Source organism: Octopus sinensis, linkage group LG17 (assembly GCF_006345805.1).
Source record: "Octopus sinensis linkage group LG17, ASM634580v1, whole genome shotgun sequence".
In the NCBI taxonomy this organism is placed as follows: domain Eukaryota; kingdom Metazoa; phylum Mollusca; class Cephalopoda; order Octopoda; family Octopodidae; genus Octopus; species Octopus sinensis.
In genome coordinates, this window is record NC_043013.1 from 43,047,678 (window position 1) to 43,063,345 (window position 15,668).

Here is a 15,668-nt window from a genome sequence, read left to right on the forward strand (position 1 = left end):
CTTGAAGCTACAAGATAATGCATGACTAATTCAAAACAATGTGAATGAAAAAGCATTACTTTCAACAGAGTAATCTGAATGCTAAAGAGTTAAGCCCTAGTCTTCTCCATATCTCTTGTCTTTTCTTTTCATCAATATTCTCTTCATTTTATTTTGACATTAATTCCTTTCAGTCTTTATTTTTCATATTCGTGTATTCATTAGTGCATTTTCTGCCTTCTTCCTTTCAGGTGGTGGACCAGACCAGAGATCTTCTTGGGGTTCTGGCAGTGTAGATAGGAAAGTGGACAACTGGTCCCACATGCATGGAGACATGGACCAACCCAGTGAACCATGGCTTGGTGACCCCATGGAGAAAACGGGGCGTGATGCCAGTGGGGCATTTGTAGACAATAGCAGACCCGGTAATAGTGGTGGGATGGGGCAGAACTTGGGATCTGGTAACACATTTGGCAACTCTCAGTCACATAGTGGGATCATGATGGTTACACGTGGTGGTGGAGGTGGTAGTGTCAGTAATACGAGTGGACGTATGCAAGAACCTCGTTTTGATGCTTACAGTATTATGGGATCTATGTGAAATCCAAACTGAGGACTAAAGTGTGAAGTCATGGTGAGGTGTTTGATTTTAGAGGTGCAGAAGGTCTCTGAGACAGATAATAAAACCCTGCCCTCCAGCCAATATATCATCCACATCCTGCATTCCATTTGTCACGTAGTGCTTGGTTGTTGGACATCCAATCATATTTCTGTCCTTCCATATTTTAATGCATGCACACACACACACACACACATTGTCTTCTCCCTATCTCCACTCTACTCCCTCTTACATTACTGTCTTAATATATTTATTTCCTTCAAATTTGTTGCTATATTTTATACTGTTATTCCTGACACACACACATTTCCACAGTTGTTATATATTAATGAAAGAGGAGGGAGAGGAGCCCAGATACATTGTATTTACCAAAGTGGGGGAGAGAGGAAGAAGAGCAACCACAGAATGTAATAAAGAAGTGAAAAGAGACCACATAGAATGTAATATATGGAGAAATAAATTTTATTCACTATAAAACAATCGCAAAGTATTTTATTTATTCTATATATATTCATGTCTTTATTTCTTTCTGTATTTTTTCTTTACCACCTCTGCCTTTGCTCTATCATTTTTTCATCTTTTCTCTTTCTCTATTTCAACATGTCACTGTTTGTTTTCCTTGAAGCTTCTAGTGGAAGTCAAAATGTTCGTTTTTGTTATCAACTTAATTTTCACAATAAGTTTATTCACCTACTCAAACAGATTCCTCCTGTGGTGGCCTCATCCAGAATTGCCACATCTTTGTTCACAGGTTACAAGACCTGTCTTTTTCAGCTATGAGCTGCCACTCAACCCTGCACACACTGACAGTCCTGTATGCAATATTGGCAGAGGGTTTGGACAAGCAGGCCTAGCCGGAAGTATGAGTGCATAATGTCTCACAGTCTTGCATTTGAGGCTTTCAATCATACCTTGGAGGCTCCCTGAGGTAACACTCACATCATGGGTAAAGTTGTTCTCTAGTCATTTCAAACAAACTCTGACAATCATCTCAAATAAAACACCTGCAGTGGCTTTTCCTTACGTGCAGGATATTGATGCTATCATCATTCAACAGATACAGCCCAGTCCAGAGGATACAAGTCAGTTCACACTGTCATTGTTATTATCATTCAATGTCTGTTTTCAGTACTGGCATGGGTTGGATGGTTTGACAGGTTCAGAATGCCCTGGGTGCTTTTCTCGTGACACTGGCACTAGAGACGTCACCAACTTGCAAAACAAAATAAATAAAAGAAAAATCCCCCTCAACTGAGTAGGAGTGTGTTTGAGAGAAGGGGAGGTGGCTTTATGCCAGATGTTGAAGGCTAAAATATGATAGAGGGACAGACGTCTTGCTGTAGAGGAGATAAATGGCCATCTCACATTACACTGGGCAACAAGAATAAAAAAAACTGTCCTGAACCTGGAATATTTCAACAAATTCCTAAGTGAATTTGCCTGCTAAATTCAAAAATAACTTGAGTTCTTCTCTATAAGGTTTAATTTCTGACTTGACCTGATAGAATAAGTATTTTATTCATACAAAAGGCATCATCATCATTGTTTAACGTCCGTTCTCCATGCTAGCATGGGTTGGACGGTTCGACCGGGGATCTGGGAAGCCAGAAGGCTGCACCAGGCTCCGGTCTTATCTGGCAATGTTTCTACAGCTGGATGCCCTTCCTAAAATATGAATCAGTAAAGAGAGCGTAACAAAACAAAACACTACAAACAAAAATCCAAAATTGAAAATGCACGTTGGCAAAGATTTTTGGTAGAAAATCCAAAGAATAAATTTGTGCTTCTTTGTGCACTGAATATTGAGCCACAGGAGTATCTCGTCTTAAACACCAGTAATAGTCTGCCATCATCACAGTGTCCCAACATCTTTGGTACTGAGTTTCCATCTCCTTGATGTCCTCATGGAATTGTTCACCTTGTTCATTGCTAACATCTCCGAGATTTTCAGGAAAACAATCAAGATGACTCTTTTACTTGTTTCAGTCATTTGACTGCAGCCATGCTGGAGCACCACCTTTAGTCAAGCAGATCGACACCAGGACTTATTCTTTGTAAGCCTAGTACTTATTCTATCAATCTCTTTTTTGCCAAACCGCTAAGTTATGGGGGACATAAACACACCAGCATCGGTTGTCAAGCGATGTTGGGGAAGGGACAAACTTCGAAGTTCTTGATAAAAATGGGGACTGCTTCAAGTATATGAACAACCGTACCTAGTGGTAAGTAGCTTGCTTACGAACCACATGGTTCCGGGTTCGGTCCCACTGCGTGGCACCTTGGTCAAGTGTCTTCTACTATAGCCTCAGGACGACCAAAGCCTTGTGAGTGGATTTGGTAGATGGAAACTGAAAGAAGCACACATATATATATATGTGTGTGTGTGTGTGTATACGTTTGTGTGTTTGTGTTTGTCCCCTCAACATCGCTTGACAACCGATGCTGGTATGTTTACGTCCGCGTAACTTAGTGGTTTGGCAAAAGTGACCGATAGGATAAGTACTAGGCTTACAAAGAATAAGTCCTGGGGTCGATTTGCCCGACTAAAGGCGGTGCTCTAGCATGGCCACAGTCAAACGACTGAAACCAGTAAAAGAGAGTAACGAGGAGCTGGTGCTGATAGAAGAAAAACAAGCCACATGGCAAGAAGATAATGTTCAGTTTTTATTAGTTGATTGCAAAAATATGAGAAGTCCATTATAGATTCAAATTATACACTAGTTATACAAGAAAATGAAGTGCTGTAACTGCAAACAAGTTTGGATAATTTCTACACCCCTGAAGCAGATGCTGCTGCCGACGATCTATGGGTGGGAGAGAGATGAATCTCCACCTCCCATCACATAACAGCAGATGTCTTTTGTGATGAGTATGTATCTATTATCTTTCACTTGTTTCAGTCATTTGACTGCGGCCATGCTGGAGCACCACCTTTAGTCGAGCAGATCGACCCCGGGACTTATTCTTTGTAAGCCCAGTACTTATTCTATCGGTCTCTTTTTGCCGAACCGCTAAGTTACGGGGACGTAAACACACCAGCATCGGTTGTCAAGCGATGTCGGGGGGGACAAACACAGACACACAAACACATATATATATTCATATATGCGACGGGCTTCTTTCAGTTTCCGTCTACCAAATCCACTCACAAGGCATTGGTCGGCCCGAGGCTATAGCAGAAGATACTTGCCCAAGATGCCACGTAGTGGGACTGAACCCGGAACCATGTGGTTGGTAAGCAAGCTACTTACCACACAGCCACTCCTGCGCCTACGTACTGTAAGAATTCTTATTTATTCCCATATGCATTTCTCTTTAAATGCTTCATGTAAGCATTCTAAACTGTAAGTGTTTTAAAATAATTATTTTCAAGAAAATACTTCTTGGCGATCCTTCGGTATAAGTACACACGTGGCTTTGTTTACATTTCTGAAGATAACAGAAACCCTTTCCTCCCGCCCCCCCCCCCATATATAAAAAAAACAACACTTTCTTGAAACGTATCCGGTACTTATACCGAAGTTACGCCCATATCTTTTGCTTGTTTCAGCAGGAACACCGTCTTGAAGGATTTAGTTGAAGAAATAGACCAGATTGCATTTTTTTAAAGTCTGGCACTTATACTATCGCGGCTGTTTTGCTGAACCAATAAGTTACAGGGAACGTAAACAAACGAACACCGGTTGTCAAACGGTGGCAGAGAGAGAGACAAAACACATTGATTGCTGCAAGCCCTTCGCAAACGAAGGGCTTCCTCAGTTTCCGTCTGCTAAATTCCCAAGGTATTAGTCGGCCTGTGACTAAAGAAGACACTTGCTCAAAGTGGCGCGCAGAGTGACTTAACCCGAAACAACGTGGGTTGCATTCCGTTTTGTGTGTTTGCGCGCGAACTTATTTCTCTCTGAATAAAAAAAAAAAATTCTATCGGAATGCGTCTTAGTTATAAGCATAGAAACCAGTTTCCTGTTACGGAACCTCACCTTACGACAAGATTTTCAGGAACGCGGTGTTCCGTAAGGTAGGTGTTGCCTGCAAGTACAAGCAGGATAGAATGAAGAGAAGACTGTTAGGAATTTGAGGGTCATTGTCATAGCAATGCTTTACAGCTTGACACTTGTGCCATCTGGTGGCAACGACAAACGAAGCAGCTTCAACGTCACCACGCAAAAAAAGGGAGATAACTGTTGTGTAGATAAATAAAACTTTAATTGCGTCCTTAAGTTTTTGCTTCAACGTGAAATCAGTGGACAACGACACTCGGTATTTACTCACACATATAATTCATCACACCATGGCCAGTGTAAGTGGTGAGATCTCCAGTGACAAATTAACGGATCTCAGGGTTGTGGACCTTCGCAATGAACTGGAAAAACGAGGTCTGGACAAGACTGGAGTAAAGGCCGTGCTCTTGCAACGTCTGGAAAAGGTAGGAGCGATCTTATAATCAGCCACGGTGTTTATATATAATATATATATATATAAACATTGTATTATAATTATAACAATGTTGGGAGGGGGGTTTCTTGAATTTTCAAAACTCGTGCAAAAATGTCTAACAGATCAAAAACGATGGTTTTTCATTGAAGGAAAGTCATCGTAGCCATTTTAAACACAACATATTATGGCCCCGTATTATAATGACTTTTGTTTATATTTTATAAAAGCATGATTAATTATTTGTTACTGAGTAATCCTTCGTTATATATCTACCCCCTGGTCACCAACATTATTCCACTGTTTACGGAAATCTGATAGAATATAGCATCAGTGACTTGGTTGTAAACGGACGGTGGAAGACTGATGCGTAATGGCGGAGTTTCGAAACCTGCTCAACCCACATGAGTTTGATTTTCTGTTTTGGTCAGGAGTTACGGATTTTTTTTGTTACACCACGCATTTCAAAATGATGGAGGGGAAAGCGTTTTATAAAAAGAAAATCAAATAGCTATAATTTTTTAAACTTGCCCCACGTGTCTTCACAACCATACATAGATAAAAAAAAAACAAAAGGTTTTTCCCTCTCATATTATATTGGACATTTCTGAAACATGCAATTTAATTTTTTGAAGGTTAAAAAAACTAAATACATCTTATGTAGTTCGTTAGTTTTATTTATTCTATTATATTCCACATTCTATAACATTTGTAATTCACAACTTGGACCTTTTCTGTTTGAACGGCAGTTTTTTAAAATAATTTCCACGTAACTAAACACTTTTAAGCTTCGTATACTGGTAGAATGTGTTTATAAAACATCTTTTGGCAATCTTTCGTCTCTAGTAGACCTTTCCGTCGATTTCTGTAAAAAAAAATTTTTTTTTTTTACATATGGGCTTGCGGGAACTTTTGAAGTAATGAGAGCGAAAGAGACTAAGAAAAAGCGATTGTATGACGAGGGAAGTTCTTTTGAAGTTACCGTGCATGGGAAGCATTGATGTACATGTGTGTGTGTGTGTGTTTGATGGGGTGTGGGAGACACGGAAATCGACGGAAAGGTCTACTAGAGACGAAAGATCGCCCATCTTTTTCTCTTGGCTTTTTTGAGAAAATTCTATAGTTTGTAAGATATTTGTTGATTTTTTTCTTCAATTTCAACCAATCAATGACGTCTATTGAGGTGAAAACATTGTGCCGTATGAATATGTCCCTCGTTTAAGAAACAGATTGGGTTTATTAACATTTGTGAAGAAAAAAAAAGATACCCTTCCACCCACCCCTAACCCTAACCCTAAAACAGATTGAAATGCAATAGATCGATACTAGGGTCATAATTATGGGTGACAATTTCATGACACCATTAGAAAAAACTGCCGTTCAAACCGAAAAGATCCCACAATTTAAAACCAAACAAAAGTTTTTACTCCCTACCACCAACGTACTTTTTTCGATTAAAATAATTTTTAGTTTATCTTATTTTGTTTTTGATATTTTTGGCATACAGTAAAAACTTCTTTCTATGCAACATACCAATTAAAGTAAGAGGTAAACAATACTATATCAGTTTTAAACATAAAATTTGTCATTTCGTCTCCTTAATGACATTTGTATACTTATATATAAACACTTGTTTCGACTTAGCACTCGAATATCTGAAAATTGTTTCTTTCCTCTTTTTCTTTATGAAAGCAAAATTCCTACTTATAATAATACACAAGGCCTGAGATTTGTTGTGTAGTCTATTACTTTGATCTCAGTACATGGCAGATATTTTATTTTGTCCGATGTGTTAATGACTCAGCCAGCTTAACTTATATAAAAAGCCTAATGTTGTTCCTAGACACACCAGCATCGGTTGTCAAGCGATGTTGGGAGGACAAACACACATATATACGACGGGCTTCTTTCAGTTTCCGTCTACCAAATCCGCTCACAAGGCTTTGGTCGGTCCGAGGCTATAGTAGAAGACACTTGCCCCAGATGCCACGCAGTGGGACTGAACCCGGAACCATGTGGTTGGTAAGCAAGCAACTTACCACGCAGCCACTCCTATGCCTGTGAACTTACGAGGCAACTTAGTTTCTAGGTCACAAAATGTGTAAATTAATTTAACAAAGAATGTTGACGGAAGTTGCCTAAAGGAAGTCTTGCCGTTTTTTCTCCAATGAAAAATAGGTGGCAAATTCAATTACTAAATGGGAAATTTTTGAACTTACTGATATTAAGCAATTATTCCTGTGTTTAAAATGATATGCGTTTATTTTTGTAGATATTTTAGTATTATTTTACGTCAAACTCCCTGTTAATAGAAATGAGTGTAACATTTCTGATGAATTTACTGAAAAGAACATTCTGATATAAGATGAGAGTAACCCTAACCCTAACTTTGCTGTCTGCATCCATGGTGTGCACTGCTCCCATTAACCATTTTCTCAAATACTAGCTTAATCACAGACAATTTTCTATCATATTTTCGATCGTATTTGATTGATACTGTTGTAGTTTCCAAGCTTCATCGTTGTAATTTAAAAGCTTTATGTTTTTGTAAATGTTTATTTAAATCCTCGTGGCCCTAATAAACTTTAATCAGTTTTTAGACCAAATTATACTGTTTGTGGCAAAGAAAATAGCCAAAGAATGATATATAGGGAACTAGTTTTTATTACCAGGAACGGAGCTCAGGCTTGGGTTACAAATGCGCAACTTACTCTCTTGGGATACCTGGGCCGCTTGATCTGTCCAAGTGATACAAGGTGAAAGGATTTTGGGGGCCGATTTCGATGAAACAAACGTTGTGAATGCTCAGTTTTGAAGTATAATGGCCAATCAGAGATCATCTTTCAGTTGATGTATTTCCTGTCGTGCAGTATTGACGAAGTCACCGTTTTTGTCCGAAGATGAGCAATTCTCACGTAAGTTACGAGACAAATAGTGAGTTTGGTACAAGTGATTTTGGTGATTTTGAAGAAATCCCAGTTGAAAATAGTGAAGAATCTGTGGAGGGTGAAATGGAGACTTATTTTGCACCCATGCCGTAGTTCAGGATCCATGATACTGAACCGGATTGTGATGATTCTGACCAGTTTCTTGAGTACACTGGACCAAAAAACATTCCAAAAGTGCTCCCAAGTTTCTGGCCCAAATCAGACTGAAACCTACATCAATCGTCAAGAAATGAACCTCAGCATCAGGTGCAGAGACGAAGGCATTCATTGCTACAATTCTCAACATGAAGTTACTGAGAAAACCAACCATCAAATCCTATTGGTCTCATTTGGCATTACAAGCCACACCCTGGTTCAACTTGCTGATGACCAGATGAAGGTTTGAACTTCTGTTGAAAGTTTTTCACATGGTGGATAATAATCCACCAGGTCCTCAAGACGTGAACATGTACAAGTTTTCTCTAATCATTGACCACACAAACCTTAGTCACCAATTTATGTTCCTAACACTAGCTTAATGATAAGTTATTTTATTAAATTCTTTCTTATATTTAAAATTAATTGAAAGAAACACAGGATCTCAAAATGAATACGGTAATGAAGTTCTTTGTTGCTTTCATAAGCAATGTCTTTTGACAGAAATATGGTTAAAGTAAAAGGTAGAACTAGGATTGGAAGAAAATGGCTCCCATTCTTGAAACTAGTCCTATGAGAGAGAATCTATCACACACTTATTGCTATAATTCCTGTTTAATAAAACTGAGATGGTTGGTTTGTTATATAGCAAACAAATACAATTTGTGCCAGCATTGCAAGCCACCAGATGGTAATAGATTGATAGCATGTCTGTGTTACTTCAAATATCTAATGGTTTCTGTACCAACAATTGTTGTAGATGTTGTGCTAATGAAGATTCAAGGATCTCATCAGTGCTTTTGTTATCTCTTGTCCACAGGCTCTGAAATGTGAAGAAGAAGAAAGTCGTAAAAACACTGAAGGAAGTGAAGAGAAACCAGGTGCAGTTATAGCTCATTTATTTTAGTCATGGGTGTTTTGTTTCTTTTGGTTTTATATCAGTACTTGTGTGTGTGTGTATGTGTGCGTGCGGGCATGGTTGTGTGACAAGGAAGCTTGCTTTGCAGCCATGTGGTTTCAGATTCACCTTTGGCAAGCATCCTCTACTAGAACCCCAGACTGTCCAATGAGTTTGGTCGACAGAAACTGTGTGGAAGTCCATCATATTTATGTGTATCATCATCATCATCATCATCGTTTAACGTCCGTTCTCCATGCTAGCATGGGTTGGACGGTTCGACCGGGGTTCTGGGAAGCCAGAAGGCTGCACCAGGCTCCAGTCTAATCTGGCAATGTTTCTACAGCTGGATGCCCTTCCTAACGCCAACCACTCCGTGAGTGTAGTGGGTGCTTTTTACGTGCCACCTGCACAGGTGTATATATGTATGTATATATTTATATCCCTCTCTCTCGGAGAGGCACAAGCACCTACACATACATATACATGCGGCAGTAACTTCCGCCTACCAAATTCAATCACAAAGCTTCGGTCGGCCCAGGGCTATAACAGAAGACACTTGCCCAAGGTGCCATGCGGTGTGGCTGGGAAGCAAGCTTCCTAACCACACAGCCATGCCCGCGCCTATATATATATGTGTGTGTGCGTGTTCCCTGTTACCACCTGACAATCAGTGCTGGTTCCTTTGCTTCTCTGAAATTTAATGGTTTGGGCAAAAGACACCAATTGAATAAGTCCCAGACTTTGAAAAATAACCACTGAAATAGATTTGTTCAACTAAATCTTTCATGGTAGTGCCTAAACATAGCCTCAGTCCAGTGAATGACACATGTAAAAGGTGTGTGTGTATATATATATATCAGGCGCAGGAGTGGCTGTGTGGTAAGTAGCTTGCTATACCAACCACATGGTTCCGGGTTCAGTCCCACTGCGTGGCATCTTGCGCGAGTGTCTTCTGCTATAGCCCCGGGCCGACCAATGCCTTTTGAGTGGATTTGGTAGATGGAAACTGAAAGAAGCCCGTGATATATATATATATGCGTTTGTGTGTCTGTGTTTGTCCCCCTAGCATTGCTTGACAACCCATGCTGGTGTGTTTACATCCCCGTCACTTAGCGATTCGGCAAAAGAGACCGATAGAATAAGTCCCGGGGGCGATTTGCTCGACTAAAGGTGGTGCTCCAGCATGGCCGCAGTCAAATGACTGAAACAAGTAAAAGAGTAGAGTATATATATATATATGTATTTAGCTCAATCCATCCATCCATTCACTCACCCATCTACCTACCCACCTGTCTGTTTGTTTATCCATCTCTCCATGCAAGGATGCTAGCACTAGATTTGCTTAAGCTTTAATTATTGAAGGAAATGACATGATTCTATTATGTATAGGTTAATTCATAACTAGAAATCTAATTTGATGTTCATTTTTATTCCACTTAATTAAATGTTCTTATTGTTTTTCAGATGTAGCTGCCTTGGTAAAAATTGACGTGAGTTATTATTTTTTTTTTAATTCTAATATTTTCTCTTTTCTTGTGATTATCTCAACTTGCTCAAGAATTTTGCTAAATTACATAAAATTCCACAGAAGAATTTTGCTCCATTCCAAATCCACACCACTTAATTAGCCAGTGTTGGTTTGTTTGCAGCTTGGTCAAAATACTGAGAGAATTTGTACCAATTGAATGACTGCAGCCAGTAAAAGATAAAAAACAATTGTGTTAATACAGTTTTGAATAGGATTGCACGTTTTCTGTCAGCATTTTTCTCAATACTTTCATTTTCTTGCTTCTTCAACTTACTCTCACATGTACATCTCTTTCTAATTACATATAACAAATTGTATAAAATGTGTCACTTTCGCGAGACTTTTTAACAGCCTTAACTTGATATTTTGACAATTCTAGACTCACTCTGAAGAGAAATGTCTGGAAGAAAATCAATCTACTGAAGATATTAGTAAGTATCAGAATTATATAGTTAATGATACAGATATAGATTTTGTATATGTGTTTATATGTATGTTAAGGATGTGTGCATATATATTAATATATTGGCGGCGAGCTGGCAGAAATGTTAACACGCTGGGCGAAATGCATAGCCGTAGTTCGTCTGCTGTTACATATATATACGAGGTTGACTTTGCCTTTCATCCTTTCGGGGTCGATAAATTAAGTACCAGTAACGCACTGGGGTTGATGTAATCGACTTAATCCATTTGTCTGTCCTTGTTTGTCCCCTCTGTGTTTAGCCCCTTGTGGGTGGTAAAGAAATATATATATTGATATATTGTGTCTGTGTTTCAAATTTTGTTGTTGACCAATCACCTGTATCTGTGCCTCTACTTATTGCTTTCCTTCCATTTCTCTGAGCTACAGCTTAAGACTGCCATAACTTGTCTTTAACACTGCTCTCATTCTCATACCATCTTGTGTCTGCTGTTGATGGCCTCCCCACACCTTTGTCTCCCATTCTCTATAACCATCCCTCGTACTTCTGACATTAATCTCTGTTACTGAACATCTCTCTCTCTCTTTCTCATGTCTCCCTTTCATAATCTTCCTATTATTTTGATCTGCCTACAGGTTTATTATACTATGCTTTCTACCCTTCTTGCACTGCCACTTGTCACCTCTTCCTCCTTAAGCAATTCCTTTTCTTTGATACACATATTGACCATCAACCACACCTCCAGCATTGTTCCTTCACTACATCTACCTACTGTGATTAACATACCCACCCATATGTCCTGACCTGCTGTCCATATTCTCCCCAATACTCACCTTGTTTTATCTTGAGAGTATTCTCTGACACTTTGTCACTACCATCACTGTCTTTCCACTTACTCCTATCCACCCTTACATAATATGGGGTAGCCATGTTTTTTCTTTATAAAACACCTGTACCTGTCTCATTATCATTCCTCTCAACACCTGGCATAACTTCCAAATCTATTACAATCCCATTCAATGCTGGGTTCTTTTCTTGTGTGTTCAAGTTACTTGGTGACCTCCCTAGTGCTAGTGTTATGGAAAAAGCACCTAGTACAATGAGTATAGTGGTTGGCGTTTGGAAGGGCATCCAAACCATGTCAGAGCTGACATAGGAGCTTGACACAATTCTCTGGCTCTGTTGGATCCTGTCAAACTGTTCAACCTATGCCAGCATCAAAGATGGATGTTAAATGATGATTTTTGCAATAATGTTGGTGCTAACACTGGGAGATGTATTGTTGTTTGTTCCTTCTTGAACCATGCCTGGCTCATAAGGGCTGGTTTCCTTGGCGTATAGGTTCCCCACTTGGACGGGACGCCGGTCTGTCGCAGGTGAGCTGCAGGATGCAGGAGGAAAGAGTGAAAGAAAGTTGTGGTGAAAGAGTCAGCAGAAGTTTGCCATTACCTTCTGCTGGAGCCACGTGGAGCTTAGGTGTTTCACTCATAAACATACACATCGCCAAGTCTGAGATTCGAACCTGCAATCCCTTGACTGCGAGTCCGCTGCTCTAACCACTAGGCCATATGCCTCTACGGGAGATGTATAAGTCATGATAATTTTATTTTAGACTGTAAATAAATTAGATGTGTTGTTCTTAGCAAACTGTGTTGTCTCTGTCTATTGAGCTGACAAGTTCCATTCCCATTTGACAGTAATATACCTTATGGGAAAGAAGTGCATTAAAACCCTTTCTGCCATTGTTAATGTGACAATTGGATATAAAACCGCAACTTTGTTTCATGCTTTTTTAACTAGTTAATATGTAATACAATGTTCTCATATTCAGGTGTGAAACCGAATTTTAAACTGGTTAGATGTGTGTAACAGTATTATGTAATGTGTGATTAACTCAATGTTATGCCATGTACAGCTGTGTATAACTGTTTTTGTGTCTCTGTTCAGGTGTGTGTAATATAAGCTTTGTGTGTGTGTGTTACTGAATGATATATAATATTGAAATTACTAAATTGATGTTAAATTATTTTTATTTCTAGTAAATGAGCATACTACAGACAACATGGATGAGGTTGGTAAATTCTGTCATATTTTTGTAGATAATTTCTTTCTTCTACATATTTTCCATTTGTCATTGTTTAGTATACTATTTTTTTTTGGTGGTGTTTGCCACTTTGTGTTTTGAGAAGGAGCCCATGGCTAATTATTTGCAATTAAAATACTCATTCATTTTCCCTGTCTTAGTATAGAAATTTATTGTTTCTCGGACACTGTGGTCATGTTATTGTTGGTAGCACATTAGTTTCCAACTTTATGATTCGTATAGTAGTCTGTGATAATTGTTTACAATTATGTGTGCATACATTACTGAATTATAGGCAAATTGGATTTCAATAAAATTCTTAACCGCCCCCCCAGGAGTGGGGTGTAGCACATGTTTACAAATCAGCTATGATAAACTACAACACGTGAGAATGCAAGCTACAATATGTGGACTATTTGTCAATGTACATTTTTGGTGCTCCAAATGAAGAGTAACTTACAAGATACACATTGGTGGTGCTGGGAAAAGTGTTTGAGAACATATTTTTTATTCTTCTAGTTTATTGATTGAGAGCAGTGATGAAACCAGATAGGTCTTTATGGACTGAAGACATGTATTGTAATAAGATGAAAGAATTGCTAGTAGATTGACACTCTAGTGAGACAAGAAGAATGTGATGAGATGAAGAGAGCTAATAAAGCAGGTCTAACAGTGTGACACTGCAAGGCTTAAAAAGATTGTGTATGAGTGGAGAAGTGTGGATCAGCTAGATAACAGATTTATAATGTAAATAGGAATTGCAACTGTCTGACTTACCAGCCTTGCTAGTGTATGCCAATTAGCAGTGGTCCTTCACTCTTGAGAAACTTGACAAAAATAATGTTGTTGCGTTTGGCTGGAGCAATTCTAATCTCAATTTTGGGATCAGTCCATCACTTGTCCTTTGAGTCAGGAGGTTCCTGACAGATTGTGGTATACACCCATATATATGTACACAAATATACACACACTCAATGGGCTTCTTTAATTTTCTGTCTACCAAGTCCACCTCTCAGTTTTATAAAATGATCTACTTGTCACCTAACAACACCCAATTCCTATGCTTATAATGCCATTTAATTTATCTTCTCTACTTTGATATCAACCACACATTACCTAAACAGCTCCTATCAAGCCTCCATTGTTTCCATGAATAAAACAGTGGGAAGCATTCTCCACTGGGTACATGATAATCTTTACTCATTCAGCAAAGACAGAATCATTGCACTTATTAGGGAATAATCTTGAACTGAACCCTTTTTAGTGCTTAACCTGCAAAGTTGCAAAAACTGCTAGGATTCAGAAACACTGGATCTCACCTGGTGACCATACTTTACTGTGATGTGTTCACTTAGTTTACTTTAGTGTTAGAATTTCAATGTCAGTTTGTTAATGCTATCCATGAAAAAGACCAGTGAAGTACACAGACGTACTCTGGTCATTAATAACAATTGAATTTCATAACTGAAAAGAGCTTTACCTGTAGCACAGAAAGTACTATTATTCTATAATAATACTATAAAAATCATTATAGTAAAAATGGAATACAGTAATAAGTTAAGCATTCAATAAGAATAAGGTACTAATGGATATTACAGTGAGCAAAGGATAAATATAGGATGATTTAGTGTTGATGGTTAACAGAAACTTGTTTTGTTTTAATTTTCAGAAAGAATCAGAGACATCTGATGTGGCATTAACAGATGTGTTGTTAAACACTACCAATTCAAATGGTTACTCTTTGCTCTCTGACAAAACTTCTGTGGAAGACCTTTCTGAAGATCAACTGCTTTCAAGTGATACCAAACCATCAGATATGTTGGCAGATAACACCTTTGATAAAGACCAGTTTAAAGAGGAACTACCTATCTCTTCTTCAGATACAAACAAAGACACTGGAACTGTTCTGCAGGTAATTAAAATTTACTACACCTTTTACATTGTTCTACTAACTATATTGCACTACTTGTTTTAGTGCAAGTTATTACTTTCATTTCATAATTGGTAATTAGTGTTAGATATGTTATGATTTAATTAATATGAAGATTATTTTACTTGAAATTCAGCAGTTTCCTATATATATCACAGTTAACCAATTATAAATTCCACTTACAATTCTTGAAACATAAAAACATTTGAAGACAAAATATCTTGATTCACGTATACACAATTATATTACATATAAAGATAACCAATTTGACATAATACGAATGAAAGTAAAGATGAAAAATGTACTAATACTGTATATATTTTCCTTCGTTTGTTGCTATTAGTCATGTCAGTTATTTTCTTTCTTCACTTTCAAGGGACAATCTGATGATCCATTAAAGAATACCACAGGTATGTAATTCACTTTCTTTAAATTTCCTAAAATAGTAGGTTTATTGTATACTTAGATTGACCCTATATCAGTTGTTTCATTGTCTCAATGAAAATAACAAAACACAAATCTACAATATTGACACAAACTATCGTTTCTGTGTTGCTCATAAAGGTTTGTATTAAGTATACTTTATATGAAGTTTTGGTTTAGAATGAATTATATTGGTTCCGTATATGGCAGTCAACTACTAATCTGGTATGAGGTGTTATTTGAAGAATGTTTACTTTCTCTCTACC

The 15,668-nt window shown here is 38.1% G+C and overlaps 2 protein-coding genes and 1 long non-coding RNA gene across 10 annotated transcripts in view; all 3 read left to right on the top strand.

The window, feature by feature from the left end:
• LOC115220778 (scaffold attachment factor B1) overlaps positions 1 to 1,080 on the top strand; it is a 35,085-nt gene extending 34,005 nt beyond the window's left edge. For all 7 annotated transcript variants that reach the window (XM_036510529.1, XM_036510524.1, XM_036510523.1 and 4 more), the window contains one exon: positions 231 to 1,080. In XM_036510529.1, coding sequence (XP_036366422.1) covers positions 231 to 580 — 350 coding nt within the window. In that variant the 3' untranslated portion in view covers positions 581 to 1,080. The remainder of the gene's footprint in view (positions 1 to 230) is intronic.
• Positions 1,081 to 4,759: 3,679 nt separating this feature from the next.
• LOC115220782 (SAFB-like transcription modulator) overlaps positions 4,760 to 15,668 on the top strand; it is a 35,652-nt gene continuing 24,743 nt past the window's right edge. Inside the window, exons 1-7 of one of the 2 annotated variants that reach the window (XM_036510535.1) lie at positions 4,760 to 5,024; positions 8,936 to 8,996; positions 10,481 to 10,506; positions 10,924 to 10,975; positions 13,006 to 13,037; positions 14,719 to 14,961; positions 15,356 to 15,389. In XM_036510535.1, coding sequence (XP_036366428.1) covers positions 4,890 to 5,024; positions 8,936 to 8,996; positions 10,481 to 10,506; positions 10,924 to 10,975; positions 13,006 to 13,037; positions 14,719 to 14,961; positions 15,356 to 15,389 — 583 coding nt within the window. In that variant the 5' untranslated portion in view covers positions 4,760 to 4,889. The remainder of the gene's footprint in view (positions 5,025 to 8,935; positions 8,997 to 10,480; positions 10,507 to 10,923; positions 10,976 to 13,005; positions 13,038 to 14,718; positions 14,962 to 15,355; positions 15,390 to 15,668) is intronic. The other variant, XM_029790930.2, reaches the window with a different exon arrangement.
• On the top strand, positions 12,189 to 12,931 carry LOC118766785. Its single transcript, XR_005002699.1, has 3 exons — positions 12,189 to 12,247; positions 12,402 to 12,403; positions 12,559 to 12,931. It is a non-coding gene; the product is annotated as an uncharacterized LOC118766785 (long non-coding RNA).